Below are 15,864 nucleotides of genomic sequence, written 5' to 3' on the forward strand. Positions count from 1 at the left end.
CATCAAGACAATTGACAAAAGGACCATTGCAGTTGCACGCACTGCAGGTGTAGCAGCATTATGAACGGTATTCAGAGTTTTTGATTGCCTGGCATCTGCGTCAATCGAACAGTGACAGTACAACAACATGCCAAGATTAACAGAAGTGCAAAAAAACCGTCATCGGCCACTTGCAGGCAGAGGAATCCCGATCAGCTGTAGCCAGGGTTTTCAATGTAACGACCAGCACCATCACAAGGCTATGGGATCGTTTTCAAAAGCATGAGTCGACACCTGATCGGCCATGGCCGGGACGACTAAGAGTAACCACTCCCGCCCAAGATCGCTACATCCGAGTGCGCCACCTACGTAAAAGGACGACCACCGCCACCGCAACCACATCTCAAATACCCAGACTGCGCAGAATCTCCGACCAGACCTTACGAAACCGTTTAAGAGCAGCAGGTCTACGAACAATACGTCCTGTTCCACGCGTCATATTCAGCCGACAACATCGTCAACAACGACTGCATTGGTGTCGTCAACGCAGGGTATGGTCTCAACTGCGATGGAGAGACGTCTGGTTCAGCGACGAATCAAGATTTCTCCTCCGTCAAGTGGATGGAAGAGCACGGGTCTACGGACGTCGGGGAGATTGTCACTCAGCAATATTATAGCTATATTCCTGCGGTCTGTAAATAATCGAGTCTGGACCAGACAATCCAGTGAATCCAGTCATGAGCATCGATCCACGCTATTGGGATCAATGGCATGCATCAACGAAGTCAGTGAGCCTGACCACCCGATCCCGTCAGTCGCCTCTTACGACAAGCATTGTCGCCTTTTACGGCAAGCATGGGTTGCTGAAGACCTATTCCACCCCGGATCTTCACGGGTCTTTTCCTATGAACCGATAACTGAGATAACTACAATCACCAAGTGTTCTCTCCACAACATTTTGGCTCAATACCTTGTACGGTTCCTCGTTTAAATGTATTTTCCTACCTCACACAAATATGGCTTTGCGCCTCTTTTTTTAAAGAGTATATGAGCAATAGAGCCACGAGATGAATTTATCTATGTACAAACAGAGTCAATATAAAACAAACACGTTTGACACAAGTAAAATACATCCAGACACATATGTGAACTACATTAAACATGATGACAGCATACGTTTTCCGTTAAGCCGATATCATGAATAAATGCAGGGAGGCATAACGTAAAGCATTCATAAAGCACCCGACTTCCAACTTGGATAGTTGGCGCTACATAATGTTATTACCCCGCTCAAATTGCGGGGGCGACCAGTAGAGCAGGACATGCTTACCTTTTTCGCGAAAATTTGATTTTCAGTGATCCATTCATATTTTAGCACTATTATGTATTGTTTGGGCGGATAATCGAGACTGATTATTCTCTGACGTTGGCGTTTTATATTTACACATTATCCCATCTATAACTTTTGATCGATGGTTAAAACTCACCGCATTAGATGTGATGTAGATACATTGAATTGTCAAGAGTTGCTCTAGCGGCAACATCGGTTCTTCAGTTACCCGCAATGGCTGAGCAACAAACAATGACAATGTCACATTGACCACAAGAAGTACTGTTATGTGCTTCAAGAATCTCTAAATCGAGATCCGTGAAGATCCGGGGTAGAATAGATCTAGATCTTCAGCAACCCATGCTTGCCGTAAAAGGCGACTATGCTTGCTATTTATTGTACTGTCTTAACATCAATAGATTTTAGAATGTACTTTTTCTTCAAAAGCAGTTGATTCAGATTTAGTAACACAGTGTGTTATTGCACGTGTGTCTTTACAGGGCTCATACTAAAAACTTCTCATTCTTAATCCTTTATTTATATTTTATTATTAGCAAAATTGTTTGTATATCGCTCAAGAATATAAGTTAACTAGATTTTGATCATTTTGTAAAAAGAACTCAAGGATTTTATGCAAATAATACGACAAAGCAAATTTAAGTATAATTTAGATTTAATTTTTAAAAACATAGCCCTATTCTTGGAACAAGTTAGTTGATATATTAACTGTTATTGTGGCACTTATTATTCTAAATAATGTTATTATCACACCAAGCCCTACACCTCTCACCATCAGAGTCTGTAAGGGTTATTTGTAAAACCGTGGCAATTATCTTGAGAAGAAAAAGAAGTTTAGATTGAAAGACAAGTCTTCGTCAGACAATCGCGAACGCAAACAGTATATACCACTCTTTGTGGTATAGCTTTGTCTACGGTTAGTTCTGATTGTGAGCTGGACGTGGACTGCGAGTCTCTGCTCAACTCCCACTGTCACCAGGGTTCCTGTAGGTGTGACGGCGGGCATGTCCCTGATGGACACACGTGCCGCAACTCCACAGGCACAGACACCTACTGCGCATGTGCCGTGTTGACCACGTCGTGTCAAGTAAACTGAAAGTGACCAGATGATCAGTTAGAAAAGTCTTACCTATACCAGTAATGTTATAAAAACAGTATTTGATTTAACCAACGTAGATCCCATCTTTTCAGATGTATTATTTGGAATTTGATGCCCGGTAATATTTCTTGGAACTGACTGCGTTGACAGTAGTTATTGGGGAATTGGCATATTAATTTCACGTTATATTTTAAGTCATTTTCATTTTGCACGAATTGATGAAAGTGCGCAGGACATTAGACGAAGATTACGAGTAAACATAAACAAGCAACTGTCTGTTTCCTTTCAGGGGGCACGGGTGGCCCAGTCGTCTAAAGCGCCGCAATTCGCTGTGCAGAGTTGCTTCCCTTGGACACGCCAGAAAACAATGATTGAGGGTTCGAATCCCGGTTCGCCCCGATTATGTTTCTAGGTTTGTCAGCACCATACCCGTGCTCGTGGGTGTTACCGAAGGGGTAGACATCTAAGACCTGCAACGCTTCGGGCTTTCTTCCCACATTAAGCTGACACGCGTGATATAACTTGGATACTGTTAAAAGCGGCGTTAAAAAGACCTCACTCACTCACTGTTTTCTTTCAGTATGTGTATCATCTCCTGGCTACACATGGGATGCCGACACTGACATGTACTACAGGATAGAATCCCAAGAGCAAAAGAACTGGGCTGATGCTGAAAGAACATGCGCCATCAGCCAAGGACATCTGATCAGACCTGACACTGCCAGCAAAAAGGATAAGTTGGGAGAGCTTCTGAATCAATTTTCCTTCGGTATGTTTTTGTTTAGTTATTGTATTGTTGTCATTGGTTTAAGCCTAATAGGGTTGGTTGGTTGTTGGCCAATATTCCAGCTTAATGACGACGGTCTGTCTGCCGTAAAAGGTGACTACGCTTGTACAAGGCGACTAACGGGATCGGGTGGTCAGGTTCGCTGACTTGGTTGATGCATGTCATCAATCCCAATTGCTCGGATCTATGCTCATGATATTAATCACTGGATTGTCTGGCCCAGACTCGATTATTTACAGACCGCCGTCATATAGCTGGAGTATTGCTGAGTACGGCGTTAAACAACAAACAAACACAAACAATCTATTGCAGAAGCATCTTGGATTGGAGCCCGATATGAGGATGGCGCCAAGGAGTGGCAGTGGCTTGACAACAACACCATCACATCACCACCGTGGTTTCCAGGAGAACCCAGTGGAGATGGCAGTTGCATAGACCTCCTTCGGCATCAGCAGTACAAGTGGAATGATGAAAGCTGTGACACAGAGGCATATTACGTTTGCGAAATCCGACTGAATTGAACTCATTATTATCTTGGCTACTTGTTCTGTTTGGAGCTCTCCACAAGTTGACACCACCTACCTGCAGTGCTAAGTACCCCCGGCCTCCCGTTTTCCCATTGTCCATTGCAAATCACCAATCAGTGAGAATTTAAGTCCTGGTATGCAGCTGCACATTACTATCAACGTTAATTACTGTGAGGGGCAGTTGGGAAGCCTAGTGGTTAAAGCTTTCGCTCGTCACGCCGAAGACCCGGGTTCGATTCCCGACATGGATACAATGTGTGAAGCCCATTTCTGGTGTCCCCCGCCGTGACTTTGCTTGAATATTGCCAACAGCGGCGTAAAAACCATACTCACTCACTCACTCACTCACTAATTACTGTGATGTGTTGGCTTCCACCTATCAGTGCAAATTATCTGCTGGCTTCTAATCTTATTACTTTTATTATATGTACACATGTATGGTCTCTGTCTCATTGCATTCATTCACCTGATGCAAGAGTAAGCATATACACCGAAACGTTGTGTTCCTCATAATAAAGAAGTTGAGATTGTTAGTCTTATGCTCCTTCATTCATCAACAAACCACCCAGGGTGTGTCGACCCGTGAAGATTCGGGGTAGAAAGGCGACTAACGGGATCAGGTGGTCAGGGTACTTGTAGACACTCGAAGGCTGGTGGGGAGCAGAGGTGTCGAATCAAATACTCACATCATGTCTCACAACAAATCTCCTGGTTCGTTTAAAGCAAACAATTGTCGCCACGTCGATTTTGTTTCGTCTGACGACGAAGTATCACCTATTGTTGCAGATTCTTGGCCACGATTCATCGTTATAGCATCAGCAGATGACACTCCTCTGAAGCTGAATCCTTTTGCCATATCAAAGGGCATCCAAAGTGCTTGTGGCGAAGTGAAGAACGTTACTCGTCTTCGTTCTGGTTCCATCATCGTGGAATGTGCACAGAGATAGCAATCAAACAATTTGTTAACATGCGGGTTGCTGTCTCAGTGCACAACACACTGAATTCTAGTCGAGGTATCATAAGAGATCGAGCATTTTGTCTGTCAGAAATGACAGAAGAAGAGATTGCGACTGAACTAGAACATCAAGGTGTCACCGCTATTAAGCGGTTCACGCGAAAATCAGAAGATGGCAATATAATCAAACACAAAAATATCTCTTCACTTTTTCAATGTCTACTGTTCCAAAATCAATTAAACCTGGATGCTTCAACATCGGTGTGGAGGTTTATGTTCCAAATCCACTCCGGTGTTTCAAGTGTCAACACTTTGGTCACGGGGCCAAATCTTGCACTGCCAAGACAAGGTGCCTCCATTGCGGTGGTTCTCATGAAGGTACAGAATGCACAAATGTGCTCAAATGTGCCAACTGCAGTGGGGAGCACTTGTCCTCGTCCAAATCCTGCCCAATTTTTGTTCATGAATCTAAGATATTAAAAATCAAGCATACAAACAACATATCATACTCTGATGCCAAAAAGCTACTTCTACCATCTCAGACACCTTCCAGTATATCATATTCTGCCGCAGTGTCTTCAGCCACAGTCACTTCTCTGTCTTCAGGTCCCAAAATCACTAAATCCATTTGTCAAACTGAGATCTCTTGGATCAACGATGATCTGATCATCATTGATGAAGCTACGCCAAGTAAACCAGCAACACTGTCATCCTCATCTCAGACAGAGAGTCTGCAAACTTTAACCAGTCAACAAATTGAAAGCCCATCTATCAAAAACGCAAATGAGGAGAAAGACCAGGGCACTCCAGCACTTGGGTGAGCCTTCTCCTGTTGCGTGCCCTGTAGTGGTTTATAATCCCTTTGAACCATTGGACATGGAGGTTACTCCAGCCCTCCCAGTACATAGGAATGTCCCCTCCACTCACTTACGTACCCCCGTTGAACCTCTATGAGCGGAGCTTCTAATTTAATACAATGGAATTGCAGAGGAACAATTTTAATGATCTACAGTTATCATCGCAAGATTTTAAACCATCAGCGTTTAGCTGACAAGAAACATACCTGAAAACACAGATAAATTTGATTTTCGTCAGTACAAATCGTATCATTCGTTTTCACTTCCAGATGACAGAGCCAGTGGTGGCGCTTCTATTTTGGTGAGGCAGGATGTCACCCTAGCCCTGTCCTTCTCAAAGGCAACCTTCAAGATGTTGCTGTTCGTCTTTCTTTACATATAACCTTCACCCTTTGCTCTGTATACATTTCATCATCGTCTCCTCTTCAGCAGTCTGTTCTTCAAGGTTTTGATTGATCAGCTCCCAAGACCATGTGTCATCATGGGTGACCTAAATGGGCATAACCCTCTATGGGGAAGTACTGACACCAACAACAAAGGGAAAATCCTGGAAGATTTCATTTCAAATAACAATTTATGCATATTTATGATGGATCAGATGCAATATTTACATCCCGCTACTGTAACATATTCTGCTCTTGATCTGTTACTCATAGATCCAAATGTGTATAACGAATTTGAATGGACTGCCCACAACGACCTATGTGGCAGTGACCATTTCCCCACAATACTTTCAGCTGTTAACAAGAATGATGATCCACCTGTTACAAGGTGGAATTTTAGCAAGGCCAACTGTCCATTATTTCTGACACTTTGTACTGACAAATTGACACCTGACATTTTCATCAATGTCCCTGATCCTATTCAGTTGTTCACGGATAAACTGAATAATATTGTTGATGAAACTATTCCTAAGTCCTCTGTTAAACCACAAATTCGTAAACCATGGTTTACTGATGATTGCAAACATGCCAGGAAGAGTAGGAGGAAGGCTTAAACATACTTTCGCCGTCCTCCTACAGTTCATAATTTAAATAATGTAAAGATAAATGGTGCCAAGGCTCGACGTACGTTTAAACAAAATCAGCGACAGTCTTGGCAAATCTTATGACGCCTAAGACAAAGGTGTGGAACATGATACAAAAAAATCAAAGGGAAAAGTTCAAATTCTGTTGTTCATTATCTTAAAGATGACCATGGTCTATCAACTGACAAAATTGATATCGCAAATAAGTTGGGTGAAACTTTAGCTAAACATTCTACATCATCCAATTATATTCCCAAATTTCAGAAATATATATATCAACAAGAAAAGAAAACTATTAACTTTAATGCGGATAATGGTGAAGACTATAATGAAGTATTTTCACTACATGAGCTCAATACTGCCCTATCGCAAGCTCATGATACCGCAACAAGGGCTGATAATATACACTATCAGCTCAAACATTTACCCAAGTCATGTCTCGAAACGCTCCTCAATATTTGTGATAATATTTGGACAAGGACACTTTCCTCCTTCGTGGAACAATGCCATCGTTATACTTATACCAAAACCTGACCGGGATCATACCGATCCATCTAACTATCGACCTATTTCATTAACTAGCTGTGTTTGTAAAACCATGGAACGCATGGTCAATAATCGACTAGTATGATTTTAAGAAACCAATGATCTTATTTCAAATATTCAATGTGGTTTCAGCAGAAAATCGAAGTACTATCTCGACCATCTGGTTCGTTAAGAATCATTCATTAAAATTTCCATTGTAAAAAACCAGCATGCTGTATCAATCTTTTTTGATCTTGAAAAAGCCTATGATACAACATGGAAACATGGTATTTTAAAAGATTTACATGACTTTGGTTTAAGAGGCCGTTTGCCTCATTTTATATCGAAGTTTTTAACGGACAGACAATTTCAAGTACGTGTTGGATCAACCCTGTCTGAAAATTATAATCAGGATCAGGGAGTTCCACAGGGCAGTATTTTGTCTGTCACATTGTTCAGTATAAAAGTAAATAGTCTGTCAAAAGTATTAAATGACTCAATTGATTGGTCATTGTTTGTGGATGATTTTAATATCTCATATCGTGGTAAACATATGCGTACTATTGAACGCCAATTTCAGTTGTGTCTTAATACAATTCATAAATGTTGTCTTGAGAATGGTTTTAAGTTCTCACAGACCAAGACCAATTGTATACATTTCTGTCGGAAATATAAACCACATAAAGACCCTGAACTCTTTTAAGATGGCACTGCAATCAAGATTGTAAAAGAAGCCAATTTTTGTAGGATTAATTTTCGACCATCATTTAACTTTTCTGCCACATATTAAATATCTAAAGACAAAATGCCTGAAGGCCCTAGATTTATTAAAAGTCGTCTCAAATTCAAAGTGGGGAGGGGATCAGATAACCCTTCTTCACTTATACAGATCTCTAATTCGCTCTAAGCTGGACTATGGCTCCATTGTGTATGCTGGAGCTTGCAAAATGCCTGAAGGCCCTAGATTTATTAAAAGTCGTCTCAAATTCAAAGTGGGGAGGGGATCAGATAACCCTTCTTCACTTATACAGAACTCTAATTCGCTCTAAGCTGGACTATGGCTCCATTGTGTATGCTGGAGCTTGCAAGAGTTATTCAATCCACCATCAAGGATTAAGACTTTGTCTTGGTGCTTTTCGGACTTACCCAGTTGACAGCCTCTATGTCGAAGCATATGAACCCTCTTTAAAACAACGCCGTATTAAATTGTCTCTTCAATATATTACTAAATTACGTTCCAATACATCAAACCCTGCTTATGACTCTGTTTTAATCCCCCATATAAAGAACTATTTCAGAAGAAACCAAAGCTGGTTCCTCCACTTGGAATTCGGCTCAAATCTCATATTAATGCTGCAAATCTAGATCTGGACATCATCTCTCCTTACCGACTTTTGTCTTCTCCTCCCAGGTAGTTGGTGAAGCCAGAAGTAGCTATTTCCCTCACACGTTATATTAAATCTGACACTAATCAACTAATATATCAACAGGAATATTTACAATTAAGAAATAAATATGACACTCACCATTCAATCTTTACTAAAGGTTCCAAGGATAGTGGCAAAGTAGCAAGTTCCACTGTTGTTGCATTACAAACCATATCATCTAGAATACAATAGCTCTATTTTCACTGCTGAGGGCAATGCAATCCATACAGCCTTGATATATATTCAACAACAGTCTGCATGTTAACAGTTTATTATCTTTTCTGATTCTCGTTCTTGCCTTCAGGCACTTAATAATGTATCTTCGACTCATCCACTGATTTTAGATATTTTAGAACTTTACAATGATCTTTCAACTGGCCAAAACGACATTGTCTTTTGTTGGTTGCCCAGTCATATGGGCACACAAGGTAACACAATGGTTGATGCTGCTGCAAAGGCAGCACTCAACAAATCTGTGACACCAATTCTTATACCATACAGTGATTACAAACCTGTGATTCGATGTTACATGAAATCTGATGCAAAATAAGTAGGACACCCAAGCTGGTATGAATAAGTTACATGAAATTAAACCAAATATCGGTTATACCAACTTGGGTTGTCAGTCCAGATTTGAAGACGTCATTTTACAACGATGTCGTATTGGCCATAGTAGATATACTAATGACTATTTATTAAAAGGTAAGGATCCTCCGTTTTGTATCCCCTGTGATGAGACAATCACAGTCAAGCATGTCCTGATTGACTGTATTGATTTTTCCTTCACAAGGGTTATATATTTCAATGTCAAAACAGTTAAGGACCTTTTTAGCAATGTTAATTCACGTTTCATCATTAACTTTTTACTAATATAGAACTAATTCGCAAATTTTGATGTAAAAAGTTATATATTTTATAAATCGGTAGTGTATGATTATTAACTAAGATTGTTCGTGGCTATGCCCTCGACGGGCGTTGAAGTTGAGTAAAATTATTGTCCCCCTAAGAGGGTATGTAAGACCACCAATTTCAAAATATATTAACTGCAGAATATTTGTTGATTTTAATCTCTGGCTAAACTTGCAACAATCACCAGTAACTTGGGTAAAGGTGTAAATACTGCTGGGGAACCATGCAGGTATCTGAGGTACCGTAAGTCCCCTTGGTCCCTAGTATGGTGACCTTAACCTTGTTGCTGGTCATCTATAGCCTCATTTTTACATCGTATCGTATCCTAATAATCAGATAGTTTTGACTAGTTTTCAGTCAATCTGTGATATCTTGCTAGTTATTATACTGTCCATCGTCGACAGTGTTTTATTAATATTGCCTAAATCGTTCAAGTCACATTATGGCTGAAATATTGCCGACGTGACTTTAATTAAACTCACTCACTCACTCACTCGGGTGGTCAGGCTCGCTGACTTCTTTGTTGCATGTCATCGATCCCATGGATCGATTCTCATGATATCAATAACTGGATTGTCTGGTCCAGACTCGATTATTTAAATACCGCCGTCATATAGCTGGAATAGTGCTATACAACAAAAGAAAACAAACACATTGAGACAAACCTATATAATTTCATTCTTTAAAGTTTACATTGTTTCTTTCATGCTAATTGGATGAATGGGTAGTCATGTGATATGATATTTAGAGTTCACACAAATGTGAATAAAAAAAAAATGTTCACACGATATGAACTTTTTTTGTGTGAATTAATCGTGTGAACTACGTTCCGGGGTTTCCCTTACAATCAATACGTTTTTCTTTTTTCCTTTTTAATCCCTGAATTTATCAGCATGGTTATTAAGTATGGGATTTTTGCCTGTTGTCTGGATGTTGCCCTAGATTTTTTATGTTGCATAAGAACCATACAGTGATACGTGTTTATACACTCGTTACGTTTATTATTAACTTTAAATTACGTGTGTTTAAGTTATCAGCGAACCAGCTATTTATTTGTTCATTGATTTCAACTTTTGTTACACAACAAAACTTACAGCTCATTTTGTCAATACATGTACTTCACCAAATATTGTTTTTACACTATTTTCAGCATCAAGGGAAGTACGCAATGATAAAAGGTATTTCACTTATAGCCAGTGCAGTGCTCCGGAGAGACGGAAGTGTGTTATTTAGAGGATGCATCACAAGCCTTTGATGTCTCATAGACTTTGACAAAGGGCAGTGACATACATGTCATGGATATATCCTTTAGTTAAATGATAAAATCTAATATGAAGTTGTCATTTTGTTGAAAAGGTATTTTGAAACACTTGATTTACCAAATTTCTTAGAAACCGGTCTATGATTGTTGGGCAATACCCTTTTTTTACAAACTTCATTTACGTTAAATCTTTTCCATACATCCAGAGATTTATGCTGTAGCCATAAATATGTGCATATGTATTCCCAAAAACATAAGACACAGGCTAGGGTGTGAGGTCTGATTAATTTTTTTTTCTGTGGTGATAAATCCCTCGTGATAACCTTTATATAAGGATTATCCTTTCTCTCAGTCCAGTGCACACTGAAGTGTTAATGCAAAGTGCAGGGTGAAGATAAAGGGGTTTGAAAGTGGGACACAGAGATTTAAAACTAGCCAATCCAGAGGACGTCTGGGCTTACACTCTGATTGCCCATCAAGAAGTTGACTGACCCACTTAGTTTAACAGGACATTAGAATAGGGCTTTAATGCTGATACTTGGCTTACAACTACTTAAGTGTGCAGCCTGAAATAAGAAATACAATAGATAATTGTTAATTACTGCAATATCTGAAATATACAAAATAACATTATTGACGACACACAGAAGTAAATTAAAGGCTAATTAATAAAACATGATCAATATATACAAAACTACTATCTACTACATTTAAGACATCATTGGGATATCGATGTTACTGAGGGTTATTGATAGTGGCGTTGTGAGCTCTTTATTGTTAGTGTTATCCGGACCTCAACTTGTACTTACTTCAAGGGGCGGTCGGGTAGCCTAGTTGTTAAAGCGTTTGCTCGTCACGCCGAAGACCTTGGTTCGATCCCCGACATAGGTACAATGTGTGAAGCCCATTTCTGGTGTCCCCCGCCGTGATATTGCTGGAATATTGCTAAAAGCGGCATAAAACCATACTCACTCACTCACTCACTACTTTCTTCAATGACGGAAGGATGGCAAGAACTAGTATTGAAATATACATTTGCTTGTTCAAGTTCTATTTTTTACTAAGCTTCTTTGGGATAAGTCACTGTAGTTTGATTTGCACTGAATTTATTTAATCCATTTGTTATTTCATTGGAATGACTTACAAACACGCCAGAGCAAAATATAGGAAGACCTCATGTTTTAGACTTCTACTTAATGTGTTTAAACCTAATTCATCATTTTGTACTTCTGCAGCAAAAGACTTTTGGTAATCATGTGTTTGAACTTGCATATTTCACTCTACCCTCTGACAACTGCATTTCTTGCAAAATTTTAACAAAGAAATAAAAGAAACCATATCAAAGATACAGTCGTATCTAAATTGATTATCAAATTAAAAAGATTCATCTTGCAGTAAGGCGACTAACGGGATCGGGTGGTCAGACTCGCTGCCTTAATTGATGCATGTCATCGTATCCCAAATGCGTGGATAGATGTTCATTATGTCAATCACTGAATTGTCTGGTCCAGACTCGATTATTTACAGATGGCCGTCATAAAGCTGTAATATTGCCGAGTGCGGCGTTAAAAAACAAAGAAACAAAGAAACATTCTGATAACATGTTGTCACTGCACAATTAGAAGGACAAATCATAACTGCTGTCCAGCGAGTCGCGGGGTTATAGACACGACTGAGTTGTGTTGGCTTTTTTATGTCCTGGAACCAGGTATGAAGAATACGAAGGAATGTTGGCGATCATATGATTACCGCAGTGAACAAGTTTACTACATACAGTTATACATATATGCATACAAAATAGGTAAATATATATTGCGAAGATGTTTTATGCACATCAAAGATTGACATGCTTCATTTTGCTTATAATTAACATACGGTAAACTACGGTTATAACGAACTCAAAGGGACTGCTTATTTTAGTTCGTTATAACCGTAGTTCGTTATAAGTAAATATACAGCATGACTACAGCAACTAGTCGGGACCAAAAAGTAAGTTCGTTATATCCGTCAGTTCGTTATAAGCGTGTTCGTTATAACCGTAGTTTACTGTACTACGACTATGTGAAACAGTTCGGACACATGGTAGTTGTAGTCAATGTCAGGTGTAGTCAATGTTACACCTGGGGTAAGCATTAGGGCTAATTTCTAAAATATTAACTTTGTCAAACCAACTCATTTAATCTTAAGGTTTAGGTTAGCGCAATACCTAATGTAATTAATATACAGAGAAAAATAATATCAGCAATGAATGATAAATATGAAAAAAGAAATGTCGAAAAACTTCCTGCCAACATCAACTTAGTCAAACTGAGTTTAATTTGTTATTAAACTAATTGTATGCAAGCATTCTATTTGGCTGTAAGGGAGTTTAAGTACGGAGTCGGATAAGCGGATATATTGTAACATAAATCCTCAACACCCTGAAACATAACTGTATAAATGCTGACACACAAATCATAAAACCATGATTGTATTCAACAGTATACACGCACAGCAACATTGCTGAGTTTAAACTGAGTTTAATTTGTTATGAAACTAATTGTATGCAAGCATTCTATTAGGCTGTAAGGGAGTTTAAGTTCGGAGTCGGATAAGCTGATATCTTGAAACATACACCATCAACACCCTGAAACATAACTGTATAAATGCTGACACACAAATCATAGAACCATGATTGTATTCAACAGTATACACGCACAGCACCAGTTGTGTACCAACACTAACATACGAAGGACATGTTTGGACGTGGCACTATCTGTCTTGTAGGTCATCTTGTTTTCTATAATGTTGTTCATCGCGTCGGTTACATATCACGGTTACAGCTGCGTTGGGGTGCAACACGATGACACACAGTCAACTTTAGTCACCGAAACTCACCACCCAAACCATCCAATCGCCTTTTACGGCAAGCAACGAATACGGGAAAATCCCCAGGACACATCAGGAGAATCAGAATCCCTTTTAACACATCACAGAATCTCCCAAGACATAAATCTCTCTGTCCCTTCATTAAAACTGTCACCAAAGCCATTCTTTGACACTTGGGTGCAGTTATTGAACTGATTATTTAATGAATGTGTGGATTGAGAGTAATACTTATTTGATGAACACAGCGGATGACTTTACACTTCCTTGTTCCTGTACTCTGCAAGAGCTTCCCGTCACGACGGAGCTGACATCACAGTCAACAGGTTTGTATTCTGCTGGAGCTGCCCATCCCGACGGAGCTGACATCACAGTCAACAGGTTTGTATTCTGCTAGAGCTTCCCATCACGACGGAGCTGACATCACAGTCAACAGGTTTGTATTTTGCTAGAGCTACCCATCCCGACGGAGCTGACATGACAGTCAACAGGTTTGTATTCTGCTAGAGCTGCCCGTCACGACGGAGCTGACATCACAGTCAACAGGTTTGTATTCTGCTAGAGCTGCCCGTCACGACGGAGCTGACATCACAGTCAACAGGTTTGTATTCTGCTAGAGCTGCCCGTCACGACGGAGCTGACATGACAGTCAACAGGTTTGTATTTTGCTAGAGCTGCCCATCCCGACGGAGCTGACATCACAGTCAACAGGTTTGTATTCTGCTAGAGCTGCCCGTCACGACGGAGCTGACATGACAGTCAACAGGTTTGTATTTTGCTAGAGCTACCCATCTCGACGGAGCTGACATCACAGTCAACAGGTTTGTATTCTGCTAGAGCTTCCCGTCCCGACGGAGCTGACATGACAGTCACCAGGTTTGTATTCTGCTAGAGCTGCCCGTCACGACGGAGCTGACACGAGAGTCAACTTTGGGTCGGTCCGTGCCATATCTGAGTGAGTGAGTTATGGTTTATAGTCACATCGGCAATATTTCAGCCATATCGTGACTAAATCAAGTTATATCGTCATGAAACACAAAACTGAACAATAAAACCTGTCGACAAAGGACAGTACAATAACTAGAGTATCACAGATTTTAGTTAAAACTAGTTTGAGAGTATATAAAAGAACAATGGTACAATTCAACAAGACAATATAAAAACGGGTTATAGATCGCCAGCAACCAAAGTTAGGCCACCACACTAGGGACCTGCTACCAGCAGGATTTACACCATCCCTTCAGTCGCTGGTGATTGTAGGCAATAGTAACCACCAATTAAAACGAACAAATAGTGCCATATCTGAATAGTCAGCCGCTGACAAAGGCGTTTCTAAAAGATATAAACATATACTGAGTCAAATTAAAAGCTTCACATTTTTAAAAGTAATCCCATATGTGATATACAACGGACAAATGTATCAGAGAAGGTAATTTTTAATCATTAATGTCCAAAGAAGGATTTTAATTAACGGTGGTAACTATAATTTGTTCCAAGCACCTACGGTATTCAGTAATAACATCAACAGTTGAAATCATAAGTCCCAAGCACGAGAATATGATGGCACACAAGCTCAGTAGCGTGTATGGCCACCATGTGCTTTGACAACTGCCACACAACGCCTCCGCATGGACCTTGTGATGCTTGTGAACACATGGTTGGGAAGACGACGCCATTGTTGCTGCAAAATGGTGCCAAGATCTTAAAAAAATTCTGTGGTTCTGGAGAGTGCGCAGACTTCTGCCAAGAGCATCCCAGACGTATTCGATGGGATTGAGGTCGGGAGACCTTGACGGCCAGTCCATGACGTTGACTCTCGCATTCTGAAGGAAATTCCTTGTCAAAACTGCTGTGTGGGGTCTGGCATTGTCGTGTTGGAAAATCAAACCGGGTCCATGTGCTGCCATAAAAGGCAGAAGTTCTGGTGCCAGTACCTGGTCGCGGTAAGCAGCAGCGTTGAGGTTGCCACGGATGACAAGAAGCCTGGAACGTGCATTGCCACAGAAAGCACCCCACACCATGACACTTCCGCCTCGAAATCTGTGAACTTCCTGTACGCAACGCTGGGCGTAACGTTCATGACGGCGCCTCCACACCCTCGCTCTACCATCAGCAAATCGAATATTAGATCGGGATTCATCACTGAAGACGACATGATTCCAATTCCTCTGAGTCGATCGTAAGTGTCGCTGTGCCCACAATTGACGTCGACGTCTGTGTAATTGAGTCAGAATCGGCCCGTAGTATGGCCGTCGTGCTTGAAGGTGAGCAGTTCTCAGACGGTTTCGAACAGTTTGC

General features: G+C 40.5%; 1 protein-coding gene across 4 annotated transcripts in view; it reads left to right on the plus strand.

Moving 5' to 3' along the window:
- Nucleotides 1-4,181, plus strand: part of LOC139460634 (C-type lectin domain family 4 member M-like) — a 32,188-nt gene extending 28,007 nt beyond the window's left edge. For all 4 annotated transcript variants that reach the window (XM_071242101.1, XM_071242103.1, XM_071242100.1 and 1 more), the window contains 2 exons: nt 3,007-3,195; nt 3,526-4,181. In XM_071242101.1, coding sequence (XP_071098202.1) covers nt 3,007-3,195; nt 3,526-3,734 — 398 coding nt within the window. In that variant the 3' untranslated portion in view covers nt 3,735-4,181. The remainder of the gene's footprint in view (nt 1-3,006; nt 3,196-3,525) is intronic.
- The last annotated feature ends 11,683 nt before the right edge of the window (nt 4,182-15,864 follow it).

Source organism: Haliotis cracherodii, unplaced genomic scaffold (genome assembly GCF_022045235.1).
Source record: "Haliotis cracherodii isolate W230 unplaced genomic scaffold, xgHalCrac1.p SCAF_14, whole genome shotgun sequence".
Classification (NCBI taxonomy): Eukaryota; Metazoa; Mollusca; class Gastropoda; order Lepetellida; family Haliotidae; genus Haliotis; species Haliotis cracherodii.